The sequence below is a fragment of the Adiantum capillus-veneris genome, chromosome 20 (genome assembly GCF_014529385.1).
Source record: "Adiantum capillus-veneris isolate H3 chromosome 20, ASM1452938v2, whole genome shotgun sequence".
NCBI classification, from domain to species: domain Eukaryota; kingdom Viridiplantae; phylum Streptophyta; class Polypodiopsida; order Polypodiales; family Pteridaceae; genus Adiantum; species Adiantum capillus-veneris.
Window position 1 is genome coordinate 146,148,592 of NC_140950.1, and position 17,688 is coordinate 146,166,279.

General features: G+C 45.5%; 1 protein-coding gene across 1 annotated transcript in view; it reads right to left on the minus strand.

The window, feature by feature from the left end:
• The window catches only part of CAND3 (tobamovirus multiplication protein), a 90,140-nt gene that overhangs the window by 30,902 nt on the left and 41,550 nt on the right, over positions 1-17,688 (minus strand). The window contains exons 6-9 of the mRNA XM_086492955.1: positions 15,475-15,655; positions 15,101-15,199; positions 14,803-14,863; positions 14,618-14,682 (exon numbers count right to left, since the gene is read on the minus strand). Of these exons, the coding sequence (XP_086349081.1) occupies positions 14,618-14,682; positions 14,803-14,863; positions 15,101-15,199; positions 15,475-15,655 (406 nt within the window). The remainder of the gene's footprint in view (positions 1-14,617; positions 14,683-14,802; positions 14,864-15,100; positions 15,200-15,474; positions 15,656-17,688) is intronic.

The window sequence follows — 17,688 nt, forward strand, 5'->3', positions numbered from 1 at the left end:
GAAGCACAACAAGGGAAAGCCTAAGGAGAACAAGACTTCCACAAGTACCTCGCAGACTTCTCAAAACCCTCAGAATGGTAAGAACGGTAAGAATGGTAAGAACGGTAACTCTTCTAACCAATCTTCCAACAGTCTCTCAGAAAAGAATTCTTCCAATGAACCTAAGGGTAAGGCTAACACAATTGCTAAACCTAAGCTCACTCCATATGAAAAGGTAGCACAAGGAATTTTAGGAGGATACATGATGTCGGAAGAGCAAAGCACTTATTCTAAGGAAGGTCGTTTCATTGTCACATTAAGGGTCACATAAAAAGAACATGTCCTAAGCTTGAATCGAATGAATCTAAAGAATCCATAGAACCCACTTCCTCTGTCAATGCAATTAATGATAACACGAGTGTGCCCCAAGTTTCTCACGACCCTCCCATTGATGATTCTCTCATTAAATGTTATGGTCATATGACGGGGCACCGTTTTGTCATATTGTTTGACCCAGGTAGTATGCATGATGTGATCAGTCCCTCTCTTGTTGAGAAAGCCCACCTAGAGGTTAGTCAGAAATCTCCTCTCGAGGTCTCTGGCTTTGCTCCTGGTATGGACTCTCTCATCACGAAAATGTGTCTTGGTGTGTTGTTTACAATTCAACAAACTGCTTTCCGTAGAAGATTTTTTGTCTCTCCTCTCTCAGGATGTGATATAATTTTGGGCATTCGATGGTTTCATGAGTGTAACCCTCTCATTGATTGGGTGCAAAATACGTTCACTTTCAATGCCAAAAGTGACTCTCCCATTGTCATTCGTGGAGAGGAAGTTGTTCATTCTCCCTCTCTCATTGCTAATGTGCAGGCAAAGATAGAACGGATTCAGGAGAAGGAGACTCTCTCAGTCTCTTCTTCTCCAAAGCATGACACACAGGATTTGCGTAATTATGAGAAGCATGATGAATTGAATAACAATGATAAGCATGATGATTTGGATGACAATGATGAGCATGATGATTTGCATAATCAAAATGTGATTTCTCACAAGCATGATGAGTTGCATGAAGATGATGTGATTGTTCACAAGGATGATGTGTTAGTTGATACTTTCTCTAGTGAAGCTAACCTCATTGCAGAGACGATCAATCACAAAGACCCGATATTGGCTCTCGAGCCTAGGTTCAAAGAACCCCCTCAGGAAGGATCGATCTTGGCTCTCGAGCCTAGGTCCAAGGAACCCTCACAGGAAGTATTATGTGTTCGCATGATTAGTACGCACGCAATGTACGAGTGTTTCATTCGTGATCGTTTCCTGTATTTTCGTCAGCATCTTTATGTGATCCCTTTTCCTAGGCATGACATATTGTACGTTGAGCACGTTTCACTCATGAATGAGCACGAATGTATGCGGATTGTTCATGAAAAGCTGAAAAGTATGCATTCAAGGAAGCCACATTCCATGTCTCTTCCTTGGCACAACACAGTTGTAGCAAGAGCACATGAAAGTATGAGCACCAAGCATGGGCATTTCCGTTGTGAATTGCCACAGTTGATTGCTCTAGATCATAAGAGAAAGATTCGATCTCATTGTTTGCGTGTGTGTGGTGAACGGGTTGACACTCCGTCTCTTTGTTCATCTACATTGCATGCACAGTCTTTGAGAAAGACAAGATTTTTTCCAGTCACTTTACATGGAATAGGTATGTTCATGGTTTTGTGTTGAAAATGGTTTCAGGAATTTTCAGCCATGGAGATTCTTGAAGAGGAAAGAAGCATGACTCTCGACGAAGTTGAAGCATCGAAGAAGCCTCAGAAGACTTTGGGTCGCTTTCGGCGCGGCCCAAAGAAGCAAGCGTTGCAGACCTTTATGAAGTTCAAGTACCGCACGACCCACACATCAGAGTGGGCCGGCGAAGAGTCCCTTCCAAGATTCTGGATGCTCTCCCTCGACGCCATACAGTTCGATATAAGTACCTCACTTTGAAAAGGAGGGGATGTCACGTGACACATCCAACCCTATGTGTCCGTGGACAAGCTACAGCACGACAAGGGTTCAATCAGTCCAGTCAGTCTAGATTAGAAGTGTTCTGGCACTTTTGTGAGTCTGTTCGCAGACCGTGCATGCCCAGTCACTTAGTGTAGATGCATATCCTCTGGTTGCACACACCATGATCATAAGCATTCCCATCAGAATCCTTCAGGAGAATTTTCCAGTGCATTTAGCCTATTTTACCTATTTTTGACATTTTTCACTTATTATTTTTAAGTGACTTTTGTTGGAAAGTAGGTAGAGCAAATTGAGTAAGTTTGTATATAAGCAAACCTAAACTAGCACAATTGGCAGAAGAGGCAGCAGGAGCCCAAGCTCAACAGGCAACTTCTCATGCAAGAAACCTTGGTGGTTTTCCCTCCAAGCAAAGGATCCCCCATGCTAGCGTTTTCCATCCTAGCTTCATCGCTAGCAGATCCCAGCCTCTAGCATTTTCCAGATTTGCAGGCCTAGAGTTTTTGGAGAGCTCTAGCGTTTTCCAGATCTGCAGCCTTAGCGTTTTCAGCATGTAAAAATCGCCCTCAACCAATGCAATTTTCAGCAGGTAAAGATTATCAGTTTTCAGCCCTAAGAACCATCAAATTTCAGCAGATAAGCACCGATAGTTTTCAGCCATAAAGACCAGCAAGGGCAGCGTTTTCTCCTGCGTTTTCAGCCACAGCAGATTTCAGCCCATTAACGTTTTTGGACAGCAGATAAAGAGTTTCAGCCCTTAGATCGGTCTCGCCATCCCCGTCGTCGTCATCGATCTAGCCTAGACTTGCATCAATCACATGCATTCAGTTTGTACCAATTTGTGCAATCAATAGTAGACCACTCTCGCCGACGAGAGTGGGGCTTCGGAGGAGGGTTTTACATCGCCCTTGGTGTCGTATTTCTCTTCTCTCTCTATCTCTCAGTCTCATACACTTGCACGCACAGTGTCCATTCACTTTGTTGTGATCATAGCACTCTCTCATTAAGAACGGAAGGCTCTCCCTTCCATAAGAACAAAAGGAACCTCGAGCACAGTTCGGAGCACTCATCTTGAGCAAAGTTCAAACATTCATTCCGCTGCACCTAACACCCTTGGGAAGCAAGAGCCTGCAACCATTGCTTACCGAACTCGGAATCTGCGTATTTGTTCTTCATGCTGTCAAAAGAGACTCCTTGAATAAAGACGGTTGAACTTGTCTCTAGAGCCAAAATATATCCTTTGCGACTTAGCACATTTGCAAGAGGGTTAGCTTTACCTGGAACATACTCAATCAAACCTCCAAATTGCTCAAAAAATTGAGACCACCGTGCTTGGCGGTCACTCCAATGTGCACTAGCCATAGACTGAAGCCATTTGAAGGCTTGATGATCAGTACGCACAGTAAACTCTCTATCATACAAAAAATTCTTCCAATGCTTGAGAGAATGAATGACAGAGAGTTCCTTATCATACACAGAATAATTCTTTTCCACAATGTTCAACTTTTTACTGAGAAATGCAACTAGACGGCCATACTGTTGTAGCACAACTCCTATGGTGATGTCGCTTGCATCTGTTCATACCTCAAAGGGGTCATCCCAAGAGGCAAGGATGAGACACGAAGCCTCAATCATCGCAACCTTGAGAGCTTCAAAAGCCTCAATCGTTGCCTCGGGCAAAACAACGGGCTGTCGATGAGTTTTTACCCCTTTCAAAACATCAGTCATGGATGAGTAAATGCGTGCAATTTCTTTATATGCGAACTATATGCCTGACACAGACCTAAAAAAGAACGCACAACATATGCAGTTTTGGGCAAATCCCAATTACAAACCTGTTCTATCTTTACGGGGGTCAGTAACTTCACTGAGAAAAAATTCTGACTTCTTAGCGACAATGTACAGCTGTTACTCATCTAAACGGGCTAAAACACGTTCTACATCTCGTTCATGCTGTTCCCATGAGGCAGAATATATGAGAATGTCATCTAGGAAAATAAAAAACACACGCCAATCATGTCTCCAAAACAACCTACCATGAGACAGTTCAAAGTACCCACGGCACCTGTCAATCCAAAAGGCATAACAACATACTCCCATTGCCCCCGCTCTGTGCGGAAAGCCGTCTTGTAAATGTCGCCCTTGAATACCCTTACCAGATGGTACCCACTTTTGAGATCCACTTTGTTGAAAACCTTCATGCCATTGAGCCTATCGAGGATATACTCGATACGAGGCATCGAAAACTTATTCTTCACGGTCATCTTGTTGAGTGCCCACAGAAACGAAACGACCCATCTTTCTTGCGAACAAACAAAATAGGAGCAGCAAAAGGACTTACACTAGGACGTATGAAACCCCTGGCCACTAACTCGATGAGTTGCTGCTCTAACTCTCCTTCTTGAGACTTGTTCAAACAGTAGGGAGCCTTACTAACGAGTCCTCCATGAGTTCAATGCGATGATCCTCTGGACGCTCGGGAGGGAGACAGGGTGGAAGATCGTCCTATAAGAAAAGATGCTCATACTTCTGAAATAAACCTGAGTATCATTATGGGGTCTTGAGGTCTTGAGTTACTTAAGTGGCATAGATGAATGCCGTGCTCACCGCGGATGACCACGGGAGAGGAACCTTCCGCTGAGAAAGTGAGCATGTTTGCTTTTCAATCAAAGAGTGGAGCATGCTCACGAAACTATTAAAATCATATCACATGCTGAGAGAGGAGAAACAACAAATTTTCAACGGAAAGATGCTTGTTGAATAGAGACTAACACACTAGGACATCCATGCGTGAGTAAAGAGTACATGCCGAGAGCAAATCCAGACACCTCGATAGGAGTCATTGGAATAGCCTCTAAGCGAGATCTCTTTACAGGAGAATCACTTACCACATCATGCATACTGCCAGAATCAAACAAGACCACAACACATTGACCATAACATTTAAAGAGTGATGAGATAACAATTAAAGAGACTCATCAAGGTGCTCATCAGAAATGTGTGGTGTACTTTCTGGGGTAATCAAGGTGCTGACAGAAGATGTGGATTCTGTGGTTGATTTTGGTGGTGCTTTCTTAGGACAATCTTTCTTAATATGACCCTTAGTGTGACATTGATAGCATCTTCCTTCTTTGCCATAAGCGGCTCTTTCTTCTAGAGTTAACCAACCTCCTACAATTCCTTGAGCAGGTGTTAACTTCGGTTTATCTTGAAATTTGTTCTTTCCCTTAGATTCATTGTGAGAGTTCCGTGCTCTAGGTATGGAAGAAGATTGAGAAGAAGAGTTACCGTTATGCTTACCATTGGTCTTACCATTCAGTGGGTGTCACAAATTGCTGACGTGTCAAGCCACTGAAGAACGGAGCCACTTTGCAAATCCCGGCTGAGGGGCCTAAACCCTAAGAAGCAGAAGGAGGTGAAGTTCCTAAATCCCGGCTGAGGGGCCTAAACCCTAAGAAGCAGAAGGAGGTGAAGTTCCCACCAACTTGTGGGACCCCATCCGATGGGGCCCAAGTGACATAAAGGCATTAAAATAGAGCAAGGCCACACACACACCTAGAGAGACTGATGACGTGGCAACTGTACGGAATTCCGGATTTTACGTTGACTGATGACGTGGCTACTGTACGGAATTCCGAATTTTCCGTTGACTGTTGAGGTGGCAGAACTGTACGGATTTTTGCGTTTCACGTTCACTGCACTGACGCTGTACGGATTTCCGTTATTTACGCTAGCTGATTTTTAGTGCCAGCTTTTGGGCCAGTTGCTTTTGAGTTTGAATACTTTTCATGTAAACTGCTTTTGGGCCTAGGGCCTTTAAATATGAGGCTAGGGCTCATTTTCTGGCATGCTTCTAGACGAAGGTACAGAGGATAGAGTATCAGCTTGTACTCAGTTGTTGAAATATAAAGAAACACCGAAAGGGGCACCAAGGTTTAGGGCCAATACTCTCTGGGGTGGAATTCCACCACTGTGTCGCGTGTGCTCTCTCTCTTTCATATTGAAGTGCTTAAAGTTTGTTCAGTCTGTTCTTTTCTATTGGCAAGTGGTGCCCGTCTTGTGACAGTGGGTTCTGAGGATTCTGAGAGGTACTTTGAGACGACTTGGCCTCCTTAGGCTTGCCTTCGTTCTACTTCGTCTCTTGGGCGAGAGCTATCACCACTGTGGTGTTCTAGTCTATAGGGCTACAGACTTGCACATCGAACTTGATGTACTCGTCTAACCCAAAAAGGAAAGCCTCCTTTTCTTCGGCATCTGATTTGCGCAATTGGACGTCAATCTGCAAAATGCGGTTGGAAAAGGACATAACAGGAGTGCCATTTTGCTTTAGACCATGCCAATCTTCTTTTAACCGATCAAGGTACTGTGGTGGCATGAAGGGGGCCTTGAGTTTTGTCTTGGAAGTCGCCCCAACTCAATGAGTGTCACGAGGACATGACAACTGCTAACCTTAGTTGTTGGTTTCTTTCCAATGATTTTTGTTTAATTTTTGAGACTCTCTTTTTGAAGTTGCAAATGGTCGGGACATTGTAAGGCCAATGTGAACGGTAGTTTCACCCGCAGATGGGAAGTTGGTCGGCACTGGAACTTGTAAAGTAAAAGGATGTCTAGGCTCAGTTCAAGATCATGTAGGTCCCCCCATCGCACTTAGCAAGTTGGTGGATTCTAGGAAGTGAACTCAATAAAGGCATAAAGTCAAGGTGGGATCACCAACAGAAAGTATCCAACAGTTGGGCCACATTGCACTTTTGGATGCGGTCCCAATGAGGATAGATGGTCAAATGACGAGTAGGAGCCCAACAGAAGCATCTCCTAAAAATTAGGGAACTACTATTTTGGGCCGTGAAATGTGTTCGCCTCATTACCTTCGGTATGACCAGGGGAACATTTTATTACTCTACTGCAAAGTCAACTCATGCACCAGTTGAGAGATTTTTAAGCAAGAAGCCCAATGCGGGGAAATTGCATGTATGAGTGCCAAGTGGCACTTTTTGGCCAATTTACCAAGTTTGGGAGAACAGAACTCGTAACTGACTTTTTGGAGCAATTTTGGAGGCTGTTAACTTTGATTTTCAACCATTTTTGAGCTTCCCATGACTTTACCTAGGACATAGGAGCTCATTTTCAGCATTGAAAGGCATCAGATGCGTGTTTACAGAGCTATTTTGCTGCGTTTTCAGCGATACGCAAGTTTTGGCAGCCATGGAAATCTTCCCCTTTTTGCATCTATTTGTTCACAGATGCATTACAGGTCAAGGGCAGCAGAGGGGGCGCTCGATTTATGCTGGGAGAATGCTTCATTGAGAACCTGTCTCACAGGTTAAGAGATATGGAGTGCTTTCTTTCCCTCTCATGTACAGTGTGGTGCTAGGAGTGATGACCTGCACACTACACACTGCTCTCTCTCCCCCCTACGTGCAGTTATGTGATGCCCCACAAGAGGGCTCTTCATTTGACTGATGTAAGCTGAGTGGTTTCATGCTTTTGTGCTGAGGCAAGAGCCTCCTTGAGCAAGAACACGGGTAGCTAATTGCTGCTCCAAAGCAGGCACCGGTGAGACCCTACAGATGCATTTTCAGCGCTCTGTATGCGCTGTAAATTGATTGTTTTTCAGCCATACGGACGCCAGAACCATTGGGAATAGTGCCCCACTAGTAGAGGACAGTTAGGGGACTGTTTGGAGCTGAAAACAGGGCAAAAAGCAGTAAATACAGAGTGCTGAATTTACTGTTTTTGGGCAGGAATCAGAGGGTTTATGCCAGTGGAAGTGAGTTCCAGCAGGGGAATTGGTTTCGCGGAAGTTTCGGGGTTGTTATGCTGCCAAAATTTGGCCAAACAGGTGGTATCTAGCTGGATACAGGTAAAGGATTCCCAGGACTCTACTTTGTAATTTACCCTCTCAAAGAATAAAGAAATACTGAAAGGGGCGCCAATTTTGGGGCCTACAGGTTGTCGGCGTCTGCTCGGGGCACTCTAGCTTCCGAGCCGTGTGTGTATTCAAGTGTTAATTCCCGTCACAGGTTTCCTTTGCACGTTCTCTCTGTGTGTGTCTAAAGTAAAGAATTTTGGGTGAAAGCCAACGCCTACCGCCCCGCGGACCGGTTTCAGAGAGGGGTACGCCTTCCTCGCCATGCTCAAGGTGCTCAGCCAGCTGTGACTCCTGCCAAGCTTGATACCAATTAATGGCATCTCCTGCTGGATACATGGCAACCGTCAAAACTTTATTGTTAGTTGTTTTCTTGTTAGTTGCAAAGTAAACATTAAATTGATGCAACCAAGAATGAATCACAGATGGGTCCATCTTACCATCAAACTTACTAAACGTCAACTTCTCAATGACTAGATGGTTGGAATCTTCGTCTCTACCTGTGCTACATGATGGCTCGCCAGACTCCTTGAGTGACTCGCCTTTCGTAGAGAGTACCTATAGGACCAACTCTTGCATGCGTTGATCCCTCTGCACCTCTTGTTCTAACTCCATAGCCGCTTCGGTCGCTATGTGTTGAGCTTTGCGTGCTAGCTCACGCTCAAGTTCCATAGCTGTCCTTTCTACACGATTTGTGGTCCATGGCGGTGCGTTGTGCCTCTTGTTGTAGCATCATGTCCATCATCGACTGGACCAAAGCCTCCATAGGGTTTGGTGGAATCCGTGGCGTAGATGGGGATGAGGGAGGATCGTGGAACAATCCTCTTGTTGTAGAAACTTGGTCTTCCCAAGTCCACTCTCATCACCTTCATGCAAAGTATCCATTCTGCTTCGAGTGATGACCATGCACTGAGTTCTTGGGTATTTGGGGTTCTTGGGTTCTTGAGGGTAGTGAGGTTCTTGGCTTACAATTTGCGTTTAAGAAGGCTTTTCTCTTACCCAAGCTCAACTCCTTCCTACGGGTGCATCCTTGGCTACCTTGAGCTCACACCAAGGTTTCTTTTTCCCACCTCACGTTGATTGGCTTGCCGCTAAGTGCAAGGTCCCCTCTCAATGAGTGGAAAAGAGGAACGAGGGGAGGCTAGACAATCCCTTCTTTCTTGGGTTACCTGCCACTTTTCAAAAACACAGATTAGGGATCGACACGCCCAAGTGGTCTTGAGTTACGTGCGACCACAACAAGCAAAAAAAATTCTTGTGGTTTTTTCCTTGAGTGATGATACCAAACACTGCCAAAGAGATCTGATACCAATGTCATGTGCAACAGAAGTGAATGATGGTGTAAGCTCAAGATGAGTGCTCAGTGGGTAGTCAAGGTTCCTTTTACTTTTGAGGAAGGGAGAGCCTTCCTTGCTTAGAGAGAGAATGTGCAATGACCAAAACAAGAGAGTGGAATGCAAACTGAGTGAGAGTGCAAGAGAGTGCGAGAGAGAGAGAGAGAGAGAGAGAGAGAGAGAGAGAGAGAGAGAAGAGACGACACTAGATGGGGTCCCAAACTCCCCTCCAAGGGTCCCCCTCTGTATTGCTAGTAGACAGGTATTTGCTTTAGATTGTCAAAGGTCTGGTACAATGCTTCTAGATGTTGTGGTACTTGACGACGACGACAATGATGTCGACGATGATGATGACGATGTCGACGACGACGATGATGTCGACGATGACGACGACGTCAATGGCTGAAACCTGAAAACGCTAAGATCTATTGTTGTGGATCTGCTATTGCTGCAAGGCAAGGGCTGATCTGTTATCGCCAAGGCTTGCAAGGCTGAGGACTCCAAAACGCTGACTGCTTAGGGCTGAAAACAGAAAACATCGGCTGATCTGGGCTGAAAACTGAAAACGCTATTGATCTGCTACGACAGGAATGTCTGCGGCGAGATTTTGCTACCAAATAGTGCGGTACGGCAAGGCTAAGGGCTGATCTGCTGGCCAAAACGCCAAGGCTGAAAATGCTGGTTCTGGCTGCTGAAACGCTGGTGATTGCGGCTGAAAACGCTTGAAGTTGTGCTCTATCTGTCTTCTGCCTCTTCCTAGCGCCCAAGGGCCTCCCTTTATAGCTACCAAAAGGTGGGCCAAGCAGTCTCCCCAACAGCCCCACGTCACGTGGTGATAAAAATGCTCATGCTAGGTATGCAATCAGAGGGTATGCAGTTAGCTTAAGTGCGTGGACATGCACGGCCTGTGTACAGGCTCACAAGGAACACTTCCTAGGCGTCCTAAACCCTAGAAGTAGGAACAGCTTGTCCACATGCACATAGGGTTGGATGCAGAGTTACCGGGAACGGAATATAACATGCCTGGAACGCCGGAACAGCGTTCCGGCCGGCTGGAGAAAACTAGAACTCCCCGGAACAACAGCCGTTCTAACTGCCTGCCTGAAAGCGGAACGTTCAATCGGAACGGACCGGAACGGCCTGCAACGGACAGAAAGTCAGAAATGGCTAGTTTTTTATAAACGCCCCATGAGGCTTAACCAGTGAGCACTCCTATATACCCCCTCACCCTTTCCTCTCAAGCTCACTCAAGTCTCTTGCTCTCGAGTCTCAAGTTCTCAACTTCTCAAGGCTCTCTCTCTCTCTCTTGCTCTCAAGCTTCAAGCCTTCAACCTCCCCTCGGCGCTACGATCTCTCGAGTCTCAAGCCTTCAAGCCTTCAAGCCTTCAAGGCTCTCAAGCTCTCTCTTGCTCTCAAGCGCTCAAGCCTCAAGCCTTCAAGCCTTCAAAGTTCAAGGCTCTCAAGGCTCAAGCTCTCTCTTGCTCTCAACTTTCAAGGCTTCAAGGCTCACGCTCTCTATCGCGACTCTCTTTTGTCTTCATCATCCATCACCCCATGGCCTCTTCTTCTCGTACAACCCCCTCAGTTCATGCGGGCAACACTCAAAAGGCGAAGGAATGGTCGTGGTGGGATGAAATGACCTTGGAGGGTACCTTGTCAGCGGCGGGAGGTTCTCGAGCATGGGCATGCAAGCTATGCTCTTACATGCGGAAAGGGGGGCATGACAAAGTGCAGGCACACTTTCTTCGAGTGCCGGGACATGAGGTGAGATTTTGCACCAACGTAACCATCGAGAAGAGGAAGGAGCTCGAGGAAAAGGATCGGCAATTCAACCATAAAGCCAAGCCCGCACGCAAAGGTATCGACCCAAAGACTCTCATTTTCCCTTCTTCCTCTCTACCCGATTTAGGTGCCGGTGAATCTTCATCGGGTCCGATTCATCGCCAAAGGACCCTTGCCACCTCTTGGGACCCAAAGAAGAAGGAAGAGGTGGATGCGGCCATGGCCCGATTCTTCTATCACGACCATATCCCATTTGTCGCGCCGAGGTATGTTTTATGATTTATCAATCTTCTCTCTCATTTCTTCCGTTATCGTCATTTCCGCCTTTTTGATACTAACCTCTTCTACGTTTGATCGAAATAGGTCAGAGTATTGGAAAGTCATGGTGCAACGGATAGGAGAGTATGGCACCGGCTATGTGCCGCCATCTTGAGAGGCTCTCTGAACCACTTTGCTCGATCAAGAGAAGGCTATCGTGGAGAAAGCAACACTCAACATTCAGGGTCTTTGGGCAAAACAAGGCGTTTCCCTCATTGCCGACGGGTGGAGCGATACAAGGAAGAGATCTATCCATGGTCTTGTCGCATACTCGAGTGGAGAGATGCACTTTGTGCACTCTCATGATGCCACCGAGAGTGGCAAGTTCGCCGATGTCCTCTCTGCAGAGTAGACAACGGCCATAGAATCGAGTGGTGAGCAACATGTGGTGGCCTTTGTCACAGATGGGGAGGCATCAAATAGGGCAGCAGCAGATACTATAGAGGGTCACTATCCGCATGTGACAGTGTGCTTTTGCATGGCACACTGCTTGAACAACCTTCTAAAAGACATCGGCAAGCTAGACTGGATCGCTCCACTCATAGCTGATGCAGTGAAGATTGTTACTTTCATCAACAATCACAACTTAGTTCGGAGTGAGTACCTCAAGAGGTCGGGCAGCAAAGTGCTTCTAAAGTATTCAGACACCCACTTTGCATTCAACTTTCTTCTTGTGTGCAGGCTGTCTGAATGCCAAAATGCGGTCCGACGGGTCTTCATTAGTGATGAGTTCACCACCTCCCCCTATGCAAAGACAGTTGCACGGATTTTGTGCAAGGATAAGGCAGAGGATCTTGAGTTCTGGAAGGAGCTCAAGAGTCTAGACGCACAGGTAAAACCGGTGGTTCATTTGCTTCGAGTTCTAGATGGCATGGATCCTTGCATTGGCAAGATTTACGAGGCAATGGACCGCATGATCGAGCAGCTTGCACAGCTTGAGCCGAAAGTAGAGCGATATGAGGAGATCCATGTGCTTTGCACCTCAAGGTGGAATTCATATGCTTCTCCTTTACACGGGGCAACGTACATGGTGGATCCAGAGTTCCAAGGTGCAAGGCCAGAGACACATAGAGAAGTCATGAACCAATTTACAGAGATCTTAAACAAGATGGTTCTAGACAGAGATGGGCGACGCATTGTCAGAGATCAGTTGAGACAGTACAGAGAGATGCGGGGGTCATTTGGCAGTCCAGATGCTCAGATTGATCACAGGAAGATAGGTTCAGTGCTATGGTGGGAGGACTATGGCTATGATGGCCCTGAGCTTCAGAGATTGGCGATCCGTATTCTCAGCCAGTCAGTTAGTACCTCATGCTTGGAGCAATTGTGGAGTACCTTTAGCCACATTGCTTCCAAGAAGAGGAATCGGCTTGGAGTGGAGAAGGCTAATGATCTTGTCTTTGTCAACGCAAATTTGAAAATGCTTTGCAAGAGTACAGACAAACAGACAGATCCTTTTACACAGTGGGAGATGGAGCAAGAGGCTCCTCAAGCAGGTGGAGATGCACATCCACCAACACCAGGTACTTCATCCGTGGCTGAGATTGTGAGCCGGGCCTAGAGCTCGATGATGAGGAATGGGAGGATGTACATGATTTACAGCTAGCTACTACGGATTGGGAGGCCTCTCAGGCTAGTGGCTCTTGAGTCTTGAGGCTTGAGAGTTGCGAGTCGCGACTTTAGGACTTCCATTATAATTTATCCTTACCTTTTTGAGCCTTGACATTTGTAGCTACTAGCATCTTTATGGTATTTGTCACCTTCAGTCTTTTGGTATTGTGGTCACTGGTTTGCCCCCCTTGTAGTCTCGACTCTCAATATGGTATGTCACCTTTGGTTTTTTTGTAGCGCCTTGGCGGGCCTTGTTAGCCATAATTAAGCGAAAAGTGTTATCTCTAGACTCTAACTACTACTCTTGCAATTATTTGAGAGCTCTAATCTGTAATTACATATGTTATTGACAATTGTGTATGGGCATTGTGTTTGCTCAATGTTGTGTATGTGCTATGTACTCTCGGCGCCGCACATCCCAATCAAGTCATAATAAGGTTGAATGGTCTTCGAATCGTGTTTTTTGTGGGTATTACAGTCAAAGGACTCTAGTACTACTTGTATTCAAACACATAACACTAAAAAAAACAATATTTGGGTGTTTTTTTAGCCTCCCGTCCCGGGCCCATTCCCGTTCCCCCGTTCCACAGGGAGGCCCGTCGCCGTTCCCGTTCCGCGTTCCGGTTAACTCTGGTTAGACGTGCACGTGACAATCAAACTTGCATTTTCAGCATACAGGAGCAGCTCAGGTCTACCAGCTTCCTCCCAATCTGCTCTCAATCAGTGGGGAATCCAGCCTGTTGGGGTCGCTAAAGGGCTTTACTAGAGGCAGCCCTTCCACTTCATTTTGAGCAGGACTTGGCAGCTGGTGCAATCATCCCAGGAGCCAAGCGTTTTGCATCAGATGGCCTCACCAAATGGTTTCCAGAACCTACAGATCAATAGCCTTTTCCAATGGTGGTTTGGGGTCACCAACCAAGCCAGGAAGAAGGAAGAAAAACTGCATTTGCAGCTGAGAGGCAGATCTTAGATCTGCAACCACTCAGCCACCATTTAGCCATTTGTTACTTGCCAGAATGGTAGCAAGAAGATCTCAAGTTCAGATCAGTCCATTACATCTCAGAATTCTTCCAAGGAGAAAGTTTCCAGCCCATTAGAAGCAAGATCTCGTACCAAGAATATATCCTGAATCAGCCCGAGAGGGTCGTTGTCTTGCAGGAGTTGCTTAGAGCCATCGGGTAGAGAAAGGTTGGAGCCTCAAAAGAGACCGATGACATTTAAACTATCTGGTCAATTAATGTAATAACTAACCAAACTCTTGAAAGACTCTACACTAGGTTAAAACAGGAAACAAATAAAATACAAAAGCCACTATATATAGGGTGCTCAAGGGTATCCTATGTTTGTACATGTGACCTAGCTTATGTAATCAACATAGAACACATATGAAACTTTATACGAGGATGTAAGAACAAGTATCCAACTAACGTGATTTACCTTGTTACACAACAAAGACTTTGCTGAAAATATAAAAAAAGATGATTATTATATTTGGAAAAATTATGTGATATATGTCCTAATGATTGTTCTTGACCTTAAAACCCTTCTTATCCTTGCAAGCTCCAATAGCATGGCAACATGGGTCTCAGCAACAAGGAAAGGCACGAGTGATAAATGTACAAGCGATTCTATCTAAATCAAATTAAAGTCAAAAATCTTCCAGATGGCATTGGAAATCCTATAAACTACCACCAGGGCAGCATGAAAAAGTCAAAAATACCTTTCTCAAATCTTGAGAGGCACTCTCTGACCGAACTCTCTTGATTTTCTGATACAAGACAAGCCCTGGACATCATCATGCACTATGAGGGCATCAGAGTCCTCAACAACGTAAACTAGTGTCAAAAAAATAAAGAGCTGGTGTCATAATGAGTGAACATTTTGAACGAGTCAAATGAAACTAACCATATCCAGCAAGGCCTCCCCCAGAAATCAATAATACTACGGCAAAAATATCTGAGTAGATCTGCCACACCAGCATCAGCAGAAACGAATTCATGGTAAGAACGAGAAAAGAAACTTAATACATATGCTCACTGTTCCTAATAGAATGAGTTTTACAGTCTTTACGCCTAAAAGCCTCAGAAACAAAAGCTCCACAGCTACAGCATTAACTAAATGGGGATGGCCTTCTAAAAAAAGGTTTCAGGTAAAGAAATTTATTTCATATGCTTCCCAAAAAAAGTGGACAGAGAAACTATACCTGAGAAAGGGTTGCAGAATTGATCGAATTATCATCCCCCATGCCAATCCAGATGAGGATAGCAAAGGCTGCTGTCAAAAGGAATATTAGCAGAACCACCTGAGAACCAACATAAAAAGCCATAACTTGCCACAGTCATGCACAAAGGATGTGGCATACACCAAATCTCCTAAATAGAAAAAACATTCACAGAAAAGGAAACACTACAGCTCACACAAAATGTATGTCTTATATATCTGCTTAAGCTTCAGGTTTTATCAGCATTACAATATCCCAAATGCTCACAAAACAACTTCATAGGCAGCACAATTTTTCTGTCAAGAAGTCTTTGCAATGCGTAACACTCAACCACAAGGAAAGATACAACAATGTACCCCAATCACAAATTTTTGTCTGCTTCGTATGCGGGGAAATCTCCAATGGGGGCACCACCTCCAGCTGCTGTCTGTACGCCTTTTACTCAAGTCTCTTGAAGTAAGTGCAGGAAGAACAACATAGTCATTCTCTTCTTCCTCCTCGTCTTCTCTGTCAGTGGCTTGGTGGCAGAGATCCAGCCTGAGCACAAACTAGGTCAAGTAAGCATATGTGACGTGCAAGTGGCATGACATCACATAAACAATCAGAGGCATCACAATCCTAAAATTCTGAACCCACTGAAAGTTGCATTGTTCTGGTGCTGTTTTGCGCATAAACATAGCTCTTTTATGTTTAAGCGAAGGCACCAACTGCAGCGAGCGGTGTGGTTAGCAAAAGTAGCCACAAAAGCTACGCAGAACATTTCCGGTTCTCATTCCTCATATGTCCGAAGATTAAAACATAAAAGCATCGAATCAGCACTCTCTCCTTTGCTTCTCGCCTTGATTTGGCAATACTGATCCTCCATTTCTCCGTCAGAATGTAACATTATCTTGACGTACAGGTGACACACATCAAGTGAAGGGCAAGAAAGCACCAGCTACTAAAAGCTTGGGGAAGCATCAATGGACGAAGAGTACACATTTTGTATGATCACACTGTCCAAAAAGAGTGAATTCTTTCTTTTGAGGAATCCGTTATACGGGCCATACAGTCTCTCAGAATCAAGTGAGAATGGACCAAGCAAAGATCCAAGCTGTCACAACTGGGTGACATCACACGTGGCATGATTGTGCCTGATCAAAAGAGAGAATAGAGGCCAATCCGACTGAAGCCGCCCCTCACCTAGGCCCCCATTCCATCACAAGCACTATAGAAAACTGTTGTCGTCCGCTCTGCAGAGAAGAGAACTACTCTAGGTCTCGAAACGAGTGTGGAAACTACTCCTAAGATAGATCCACCGGTCATAAAAGGACTATCTAGTATCAATGGGCCTGCAAAAAAATCCCATCCAGAAAGAAGCCAAAAAAGGATCCCTGGTGTCGGTAGTCATCATTTGAAGACAAGAGAACAAAGCCGCAATCCAGCAAGGCCAAGCGGCTGATCCACAACTCCTCCGGGAAGGTCGGACTGAGCAGACAACACTGCAAATCTATACCAAGGAAATCCAAAGTCAGCAGTCTACGTGTAGAAACTACTGTATGCCGCAACCATCACTGATAGACTGCACGTTCCATCAGATGTCGTGTCAGTAAGTAGAGCCTCCAAGATGAGGGAAAGCCAAACTAAACAGCCCGTGTTGAGTTCATCCTCTACGAAGAGGGAAAGTCAGACTAAGCAGTCTGCACTATCAAGATCCTCTGAGAAGAGGGGTGCGAGACCAATCTGTCTAAGCCGCCATGCCTATATCTCCTGCCTCCAATCCTCCCGTGTCAACAAAAGCACGATCTGCGCCAACAATGCAACCCAACCGTAAACTCGGTGTGGCTCTAAATCTGCAAGTCGATAAAAAAGCCTGTTGGGTTACAAAGGGTTAGTGGAATCAACTATGAGTCCAAGTCCAACCAATCAGGAGGGTAGAAGACCAGCTGCACTACCATCCAAGCCAATCTTTGGGGAACTCCGGATGCCGTCATAGAAAGTTTGATCTCTTGCATCGCGCACGTAAACTCCCCAAAGCAGTCCAAAGCACCCAAGTCACACTCCAGTCTTTAGCTTGAGGCAATGAAATCGTCCGAGAAGAGATCAGAGATCCTCTCCTTAAGTCCATGTAAAAGCTCCTCTGCACGCAAGGGATTTGTCTTACCGAGGTCAAGTGGTAAGACTTTGTCCACCCAAAGTGGTGGTGTCTTCTCTAGGAATATCGTGATCCCATATGCAGGTGTTGCAACCATAACTCTTGTGTCCTGCTTTGATAAGTGCACGTGTGTTCCAGCAATCCACAAGTCACAACCCCCTTTGGAGTATGCAACCGCCAAGCAAGATCGTATGCCCATAGATGATCGTGGAAGTCGAATCTAGTGTATGCTGAAGCAGCCAGTGATAGACTGCATGAATCACCAGATAATGTCTTGTTAGGAGATAGCATCCTCCTGTGCATAAAACGCAAGCCATTAGGCTGCTGTCTAACCAAAAATGCAACTGTGAGGGGCTGAAAACACAGCTGTGATGAGAATTTCAACGTGCTCGTATGCTCTCAGTAAAGTCTAGAGAGGTGCAAAGGGTCCGAGCAT